The sequence below is a fragment of the Elaeis guineensis genome, chromosome 4, assembly GCF_000442705.2.
Source record: "Elaeis guineensis isolate ETL-2024a chromosome 4, EG11, whole genome shotgun sequence".
Taxonomy (NCBI): domain Eukaryota; kingdom Viridiplantae; phylum Streptophyta; class Magnoliopsida; order Arecales; family Arecaceae; genus Elaeis; species Elaeis guineensis.
This window is the reverse complement of record NC_025996.2, coordinates 19087950-19098037: the sequence shown is the minus strand read 5'-3', so window position 1 is coordinate 19098037 and position 10088 is coordinate 19087950. Positions and strand designations below refer to the sequence as shown.

General features: G+C 42.0%; 1 protein-coding gene across 1 annotated transcript; it reads left to right on the top strand.

Moving 5' to 3' along the window:
• Window positions 1–7916: 7916 nt before the first annotated feature.
• On the top strand, window positions 7917–8827 carry LOC105043524 (auxin-responsive protein SAUR32-like). Its single transcript, XM_010921103.4, has one exon. The coding sequence runs from the start codon at window positions 8256–8258 to the stop codon at window positions 8643–8645; it is 390 nt and encodes a 129-aa protein (XP_010919405.1). The 5' UTR covers window positions 7917–8255; the 3' UTR covers window positions 8646–8827.
• Window positions 8828–10088: the final 1261 nt, after the last annotated feature.

Sequence of the window (10088 nt, the reverse complement as noted above, 5' to 3'; positions counted from 1 at the left end):
AGCTACTTTACCTCATTAGAGTGGGAGATATGCAATTTCAAGTGGGAAAGGAAGTGTTGGGTGGATGTCTGATCAGGACAGCATTCCCAAGATATTTTTAGTACTACGTGATGCAGTAGGAAGAAAGAATAAATAAACAGAAAATAATCAAATACGTAGATCAGTTAAAAAAGGCTCATCTCTACAGGACATGCAAACTTCACTATAAAAAAGAAATATTACAAGAGGAGATCTCATCCTCAATCCTCATATACCCAATTTCTTCTTCACAGAAAGTTTTTCCTCACAAAAGTTCTCTCTTTTGGAAGATCTCTCTGAATCTCTGAAGTGATCACTATCTGCTGTCCAGGAGTCTCTTACTCCTCTCAGCATCGCAGGCTCTCTCTCTTCACGGGTTTTTTTCTCTGGATTTTCCACGGCCTTATGAAGCTGCATGCGATCATAGGAAAAATGAGGCACCACAACCTTCTGTTCACGTTCACAGCCTTTTAAAGGCTTAAAACAAGTTTGAAGGGGTTAAGGAGTCTTTAGATCCTGAAAATCTTTTCTGGATCGTTGGATCTCGACTAGAAGCTTCTTGGTCCGTCGGATCACGCACAAAGACCCCTAAACCATGTGTGGACAACGACTTCGATCCATGCGGCTCTCGTAGACCGCCAGCGCCATGCGGTCCATGGTGGACCGCGCAAGCGCTGGGCTGGGCGCCTACGCGCGCGGGGCTGGCTCGCCCGCGTGCACTGGGCCGGCCCGCGCGCTCGCTCGTGCCTGGGCCTGACTATGCTTGGGCCGCGTGCGCCCGCACTGGGCCCGTTTGTGTGCTGGGCCGCGTGTGGCTGTGCGTTAGGCGCATCTCCGTCAGGTCGGGCGGTGCTCCGTCGGTCGCCGTCGGTCCGTCGTCGCCTCGTGCATCATGCCATCGCTTCGATCGCTCATATCTGTTCTGTCTGAACTCCGTTTAGGATGATTTTGATCTCGTTGGACTTCATTTTTTATCGTGAATCTTGTTGTGGGCTCAATATGGATCGAATCTCGAGACATCAAATTCTAACAATCTCCGCATCGATTCAATATTCGGTCTCTTCTTGACTCCGAGAGCTTCTGGATCTCCTCACCTCCATGTCCTGGGATAATTGCCTGCTGATCATGGATGGATAAATATGGGAGTCGAGCCAGGTCGCTCGATTTCATCTCCGTCGTATGTTGTGCTCCTTCTGACCTGAGATCTGTTCGGGGCATCATCCTACGGCAATAGAAATCTCATCTTACGACGTCATCTCTCGTCCTTCCGAGTCTTCTGTCTCGTGCCCGATTCACCTTCACTTGGAGCTTCACCTCGTTCTGGGCTCCATCTGGTTCCTGAAGCTCCACCTCGCACTGAGCTCCCCGTCAGGTAATAATGTTCTCTGCTTCTCTTCTTCCCCTCCAGCACAATTTTATCGCCGTATAGCACCTTCAGGATTTCTCCACCAACTACCGTCCTATAGCCTCTTAAATCAGTCTGTTCAGTGAGATAAGATTCCATCTGAAATCGGGTATGTATTGGACCTCCTCCAATCTCTTCACTACACCATCATGTGTCTTCCAACTGACCGTCCCGATGCCTTTGATCGCACAGCTCGATCCATCCGGCAGATAAAGAGTACCCTCACTGTTCTCCAAGAAGTCAAATTGCTCTTCTTTGCAACATACATGATGGATGCATACAGAATCTAATATCCACTGCTGGGAAGAAGTAGATACCTCGTCAGATATCTCCAGGATATCTCCCTCTGAATTACTGCTGGCTGTCGCCACAGCAACCATCATTCGATCTTTGAGTTGAGAGCAATCTCTAGCTAGATGCCCCAACTCGTTACACCGGTAACATTTGGTCTTGCTCAAATCCTCCTGGACTTGGACCGCCTTCGTCGCGATCTCCTGTCGCACTGTCTACCGCCTCCTGCTCCTTCAGAAGTCACCAAAGCTAAGTTGCTGCCACCTGAGTTCGAAGCTGGGTTCTCCTTCTTGAAAATCTCATTCTGGAGTATCACCGCGGTGACCTCATCCATCTAGATAGTGCTCTTTCCCATTAGAAGAGCAGTCACTAAGGACTCGTACAAAGAGAAAGCGATGTCAGCAAAATTAGTACCCTGATCTTCTGCTCAACATTCTCGCCAACGCTGAGGAGGTCGGTGAGGATCTTCTGGAAGTGGCTTAGATGCTTCTGCATGCTGTCCCTCGGTCATCCATAGCTGGTAGAACTGCCTTCAGAGGAAAAGAGTATTGGTGAGAGACTTCACCAAATACAACTCTTCGAGCTTCGACCACAGCACCGTCGGAGAAGTCTCGCTAAGCACATGGATCATTACCTCATCCGTTAGGTATATGTGGATGGTACTCACCATCTGCATCTATAGCCGTTTTCAATCCCGCACCTCCATGGTGGTCAGCTTCTCGTCGCACAAGGGAGCATCGATCAACCCTTATTGGATGAGTACATTCTTCACTCTTATCTGCCACAAGGAGAAATTACTCTTATTGTCAAACTTGTTGATCTCCATCTTGATTAATCATGTCTTCTCCATTTTCAGTCTTGCTCACCATCGCTGCAATCTGCATCCTTGTACCGCCTCGCTTTGATACCACTTGTTAGGTGGATGTCTGGTTAGGACACCACCTCCAAGATCTTTTCGGTACTGCGTGATGCAGCAGGAAGAAAGAAGAAATAAATCGAAAACAATCAAATATGTGGATCAGCCAAAAAAAGCTCGTCTCTACGGGGCATGTAAATTTTACTATGAAAAAAAAAATTATAAGAGGAGATCTCATCCTCAACCCTCGTACATCCAATTTCTTCCTCGCAAAAGCTCTCTCTCTTGGTAGACCCCTTGAACCCCTGAAATGATCGCTGTCCGCTGTTCAAGAGTCTCTTGCTCCTCTCAGCGTTGCAGGCTCTCTCTCTTTATGGGTTCTCTTCTCTGGATTTTCCATGATCGTACGAAGTTGCGCGCGATCACAGCAAAAACGAGCCGCCACACCCTTTTGTTCATGTTTACAGCCTTTTAAAGGCTTACAACAAGTTTGAAGGGATTAAGGAGTCCTTAGATTACTCGAAAACCTTTCCTAGATCGTTGGATCTTGATCGGAAGCTTCATGGGCCGTCGGATCGTGCACAAAGACCCCTGAACCATGCGTGGATCACGACTTCGGTCCACGTGGCTCCCGTAGACTGCCAGCACCGTGTGGTCCACGATGGCCCGCACGAGCGCTGGGTTGCCCGCACGCGTGCAGTAGGCCGGCTGGCCTGCGCGCTCGCCCGCACTGGGCCCGCCCGCGCCTGGGTCGGCGCGCCCGCGTTGGGCCCGTCTGCGTGCTGGGCGCGTCTCCGTCGGGCCGAGCGACGCTCCGTCGGTCACCGTCGGCCCGCCACCTGCCGCCGTCACCTCATGCATCATGCCATCACTTCGATCGCTTGTATCTCCTCCGTCCAAACTTCGTTTGGGGTGATCTTGATCTTGTTGGACTTCGTTTTTCATCGCGAACTTTGCTGTGGCTCAATATGGATCGAATCTCAAGGTGTCAAATTTTAACATGAATAATTATCTATCGAAGCGTAGTCGCTCGACGGGTGACAATTGTCCGTAAAGGTTCCTACGGGTGTCTCCCCCCATCAACGAGGGCCGCGAAGCAGCCAGTGATGGGCTGCCTTCCTCCACCGAAACCAGAGAAGTGAGATGGAGCACCAGCGGTAACTCGGTCAGATGAGGTAAGGTATGGTAAAAATCTGATTAATGGCTAAACTTGAGAGAGAGTTTGGGAGGTGGAGAGAGCTTTCGGCTGGTTTAATTTAATTCCACGCTCCCTTGCGAAACAAACTTATAACTGGGGTAGGTTGCTTTTGGGAGCCTTTTCCCGACTAAAGGTGACATCCACTTTTGCCGCTTCTCTGGTAGGTTAAATTAATGACTAGTTCCTAAGAAGGGTATTGCCAGCTTCTAGACGAAGACTTTAATCTTAGGAATTATTTGGTTTTGGACGACCCGGCAAACTGCAGTTTGCTGGTGGCGTGACTAGCAAGCATTTGATTGTTGCAAGTCGTTTCATTTGCAGGCAATTGAATTGCAGTTTTCTGGATCATTTTGTTCAAAATAGCTTGCAGCTGTATTTGGTTGGTGGGTCACATAAAGTAGCTGCAACTCATCTTGGGAGTTGGGACTTGACTTGTGCCCCCTTTCTATCATAAGCCCCAACCCCCTATGATCCTTTTGGAGCACATCCCCAATATTGATATAATATAATAATATCATTATATAGTATAATTATTTATAACATAATTTTATATATTCTCATATATTCATAATTTAATTCAAAATATAATGATAAATAACATTTTGTTATTATCATGGTCTCTTTGGAGCCTCCCCAGGATCTGGCTACCTCAAGCATAGATAGTATTATATAAGATGTAATGTTATATTACTAACATGGTGGAAGAATAAATATATCATAATATCATTCAAAATAAAATTTAAATAGGTTAGATAGTGATTATGTTAGTAAAATCATTAATTTATTTAACAGAAAGATATCAACATAGGGTTATATGTCATGCATAAAAGTTAAGTAGTAGAATATATACTTTCAAAATTTTGGATGGGAAAAATATTATTACCTCAAATTTCGATGGAAGTCATTGTCGTTTATTTTTTTAAAAATATATTATTACAACGTGATATTGTCTAAATATAATATCATAAGATAATGCGTTATGTCCTATGTTCTTCAAGTGGATCATCCTATTTGCCCTTACAGTTGTCACTTACAACCATTTAGGCCAAAAATAATGTTGCTTAAGTTATGATTATGATGCAGATAGAATTGTAGCGTTTCTGCTTACAACTGCAGGTTCTGTTGAGGACAAGTGGAAGTCGTTGGCAATAAAATTGCGCTTCGTGTATGCTCAATATTTACAAACCTCTTAATAATGCTAAATTTTATGGACAAAGCCTAAAACTCCAGGTCACAGGAAATGACGCTTGATAGGTACTTTGACAGAAAGAAAGACAAAGAGAGTGGGTTTACCAGGTGGACAACTCGTCAGTATGGTTTCAAAAAAAAAATTACTCTTCTCAAATTGCTGGTTTGCTAGTACAGGACCTAAGTATGTCATACATTTGTAAATAACTTCGTGAATGATTTCGTTAAAGAAAATCTGATAATTATTAGCCTGTACCATTAAATTGTTTTTGTTGCACGGCGCACTTTCAAAATCTATGGCAATTACTTTTATTTCTAATGTTGGTTCACTAAAGGTATATTGGAAGGTCAAAGGCAAGCTCTTGGGAAGAAAGGTACTGTTTCGCCATCGGCCTCGTCTCCACGAGCGTGGGTTGGGCCCAACGGTCATTGGATCATTTTGCAGTATTAGCATACATATTGAAGCATTGCTGACTTATATTGTATAGATCTGAAACCGGATCGGATACGGATTGGATAGCATCGTATCCATATCCATATTTATTTTATCTGACGGATATAAATATAGATATGGATATTATTCGGATACATAAATTCATCTCCATATTTGTTTTAAACGGATACGGATACAATTCGGATATTGGAAGTATGGATATAATTATAGATATAATTTGAATAACTAAATTTTATGATTATAAAATTAAAGATATTACTGGATATATGATAAATCAAGTTAAAAATATAATGATATATATATTTTAAAAATTATTAAGTACTATATAAAATTATATAGGATTATATATAGATTCAGATATTCGAATACGGATCGAATAGTTGTTTATTCATGTTCATAATCATTTTTCTTTGATAGATATGGATACGAATATAGATATTAGTTGGATTCTTAAATTTTTATCAATATTTGGATTGATTTGGATATTAAAATTGATGTGGATGGATAATATCTATACTATTTTTACCCCTACTATTGTAGGCTTTTGCCTTCTCCCCGTCTTTTTCACAGATGCATCCTTGGATCAATGATCCGTCCATTCATGTGCTTGATTGAAAAAATCTTCGAACATTTGAGTTGGTCCCTTACCCGGAAAATATTTCATCGGGAAATATCTTAGAACATTCGAGTTAGTTGCTTGGTCTTGAAAATTCAAATTTGATAGAACTCATGTTGGTCCTATTTATTTATCTAAAATTTGTTCTTGTCAAATTCTGATCCCGTGTCCTCTATTCCTCATGTTTGAATAGATGATACCGGCAAGGTTTCAGGCTTCTTCCTTGTATCTAAATGCATTTGTTGCCCATCTGCTATAGCTGGCTCTCATTATAGGTTGGGTTGGAAAATAAAACTAGCCGGTTAAAGAAGAAAATATACTTTATATTGCATGCACCTTGTGATTGTGCATGCCATCAATTTATTCCTATGGATTCTATTCATCAAATATTCTTCTCGGTGCACCACTATAGGAACGAACAGTTGGGATTATCGACGTGTGCGATGGTGCATATAAGGTAGGATATAATTTCTCCGGTCAAGAGCTTTAAATATTTCAACCAATCCTCTTATGTCATAGTTATTGTCAATTAAATATACACCAATAATTGAGAAGGGGATTGGACCTTCCTACCAAAAAGCTTAAGCTGGGAGAAGAGGTTTTACTATATCATACATCCATTAAATTTGGATTTTTCTTTTATGGCCTAAAGTTTGGGATGAAATTTTTGTGAAAACCTAACCAGGGTTGAGGAGGTGTGAGGTGTCATCTACGTGGATGAGTTGTTGAGTTGACATCCTTGTACTGGTTGTATCCACATTTGGTAGACTAATAAGTCTATTTAAAGAAGTTGGTCACGTAAATAAACCTCCGCGCCAATCGCCATAAGAGATGCAACATCCAAATTCCAACCCACACCAAAAGGTGCAAGGTTGTATTGCCACCATTCACATCTCAACCTCCCTGATTTTCTCCTCATTGGTTGGCCTTGAATTATAAATGACTGTTCATAATGCTTTGGAAAAATAGCCGAAAGTAAAGAAATTTATTGGTGGTAGAGAGGGATGCGCTCCCACTGTGGCTTCTGGAGGCAAGAATGACGTAAGACAAGGACTTTGGACGTGGTCTCACATCATGATAGGTTCCCCTGACGTTACTTGGTTCCTTCCCCTCCAATTCTGGGACGTGTCACGCGGTCATGCCATAGAAGTTACATTCCTTCTGGTCATAGCTGGGACCCACCACTCTCAAGCCAACTGTGCCGCATTTCTGAAGGGCCCGGGTTATTTCTTTCGTGCCAAAAGAACGATGGATCTCCCTCCGCGACACCGACCATTTCAGCACAGATCTCAGAGCACTCCAATTTTCCATGTAGATCTTAGAGCAATCATTATACGACCCAACGGCAAATATTTACTGAGAAATATGGATCCTTCTTGTATGAAGGATGTTTCTAAATGCTACGGAGAAGCGGATATAATAGTGAGATGGAGAACTACCATTAATTTAAGAATCAAGATCTTCTATGGTGTACACACAGCATAATAATAAATGGTATGATCATAGATGGTCAACATTGAAGAATGAACGGTCATTAAAAAATAGACGGCAATCAAATGATGTGTGCCAAGCACCTGTGGATGCCTTATTTGATGGATATTCATCTATTGATGGCGGCCATTTACATCTGCAACGTGCGGCATCGCAGAGGAGCTCCACTCTTAATTCAATAAATGGATGGCAGCATTCCATCTAGTACCTAGCTGTTTAATTTTATATAATTTTAATTTTTAAATTTGAGAGTTGATCTTGTTGCAACAACAATGTTGCTTCATGAATTTTATCAAAATAAAAAAAAAAAAATCTTCCTGAATTTTGAATCCGACTCCAGATATGAACCTTATGGTTCACAGAAGCCGCAAACGGAAACAAATCAGGAAAATCACTGGCGGTCACCTTTATACCAAATCTGACCGGCAACATGCCGATTCCCACTATTCTATTATTATTATTATTATATCTCCATTAACCAAACCTAACATTCGTCTACCTCCCATTATATATACCTCTCTCTCGAAGCCCGAATACTTTCGTATTTCCCTGCCGGCTGTACTTGTGAACAGTCCTCGAACGCGCACGGCCATGTCCAACATCCCCACGTCCCTCTGCAACTCCTCTCTCACCCTCTTCCGCCTCGCCATCTCCAGGTCCGATCCTTGGCCCTTCTCCCTCTAAACCCGAGCTTTTCAAAATCCTTCCTTGATTCTCTCTCTTTTCTTCCTTTCGTCCATGAGAGGTGAAGATAAACAGAGACATCATCATCACCATCACCGTCTGTTGAACTTTCACTTGCACATGCCGCACCTGGGCCACGGGGGCGAGAAGGGGATGATGATGAGGAAGGGGTGGATGGGGATCAGGGTGGGGCAGGAGGGGGAGGAGCAGCAGCGGTTCGTGGTGCCGGTGGGCTACTTGAAGCACCCGCTCTTCGTGAGCCTCCTCGAGCAGGCCGAGAAGGAGTATGGGTTCCAGCAGCAGGGAGCCATCACCATCCCTTGCGGCGTCGACCACTTCCGTCACGTCCAAGGCATCATCGACCGCGACACCGCCACCGCCGCCCACCACCACCACCACCACCACCACCACCTTCCTCACTTTGCCGGATGCTTTAGGGCTTGAAGAATTTGTAGCCACCTCTTTTTCTCTTTTGATTTTTTTCTCTTTCCCAGAAAGTGAAAGAGAAGATTGACGGTGACGATACTTATCTATGGGATCGAACCTTTTGTGCTTTGTCTTCTTCTTTATTTTATATGCTTCTTAATTTTATTTTATGTTTTTCCAGAAATATATGCTGTTGCTGATGCTTCGTGTCTCGCTTTTTCCTTTTTTTTTTTTTTTTTTTTTTTTGCATTATCTTAATATAGCTAGCTTTAACTGCCTGGAAATTTCTCTCTTAATTCGTACGACGAGAAGAGATCATGGAGTTTGTACGTGAAAGCATGGGATTTGGATCCTTCAATACGTTACTGGTTACTTCATCTTTGTCATTTTATTTGAATTAGCTCGATAAGTTTTCTTCTTAATTTGCATGAATGCATAACTTGATGTTACTAAAGCCAAATTAGATGATCGAAGCAAGAAGAACCCTAACGGAAATATATGAAAAAGAGGAGATAAAATAGGGTTAAGGAATAGAAAAGTTTGACAGGAGAGGAACATATATAGAAGTTTTGGTTGATTGGATTCACTGAAAGAACATTTTCTTTCCATGATTTGAAACAAATTTACTGTTGATCTGGAAAATGATGGGATTGAAGGATTGACCGTTGTCATTATCTCTTATAATTCTTCCTTTAGCCCAGCCTCAAGCTAGCTACTACACAACATCTATCTATGTGAGGATGTTACGTAATTATTCAAAATTTTGTAAATGAAGTGACCAGCCTTGTAAGGATGGGAAAAACCCTCTATTGTTGGCAATATTAAGATCAAATCAGGCAACAAGTTCAGTCAGCCATGATTTCCTTTTCTCAGTCATCTTCACATGATGATTAGATGTAGCATGCATGTTTCTGGATCTGGCTCTAGGGCTTAGATTGGAAAAGGAATAGAGTTTCCTGGTATAGTTTTCTCAGTCCTAAACTAGTATAACTATAATTCTACCATAATCTTGATTTGTATAGAGTGTTTCTATCCCTGCTTAATCACAGTATTGCGATTACTTTTTGGTTCAAAAGACATCATGCTCTGGTGTGTTTTTTATTATTATTTTTGTCTAATTGAGGATCTTTTAACTGATTAAAGAGCATCTCTAGTTTGACCAAACAAATGAAAATTATATATCCAGCCCCTAAGTATTAAGCCCCAATTTTTTTTGGTCTATCAGGATAATTTCAGATCAAATCCCTTGTCCATAACTTGTATTTTCTTAAAGTGTTCCCCCCACTTGATCATTAGAATAGCTCACATTGTTATGGTTACTTGTTAATTAAAGATAGATATGCTCTTGTTATGATGGTTACTTTTTATTTTTTTATTTTTGTGATGGTTACTTCTTTGCTGGAGGATATTTTTACTTGTTCGGTGAATTAGGTGGGAATTAAATAGCTAGGATAGTGTGAT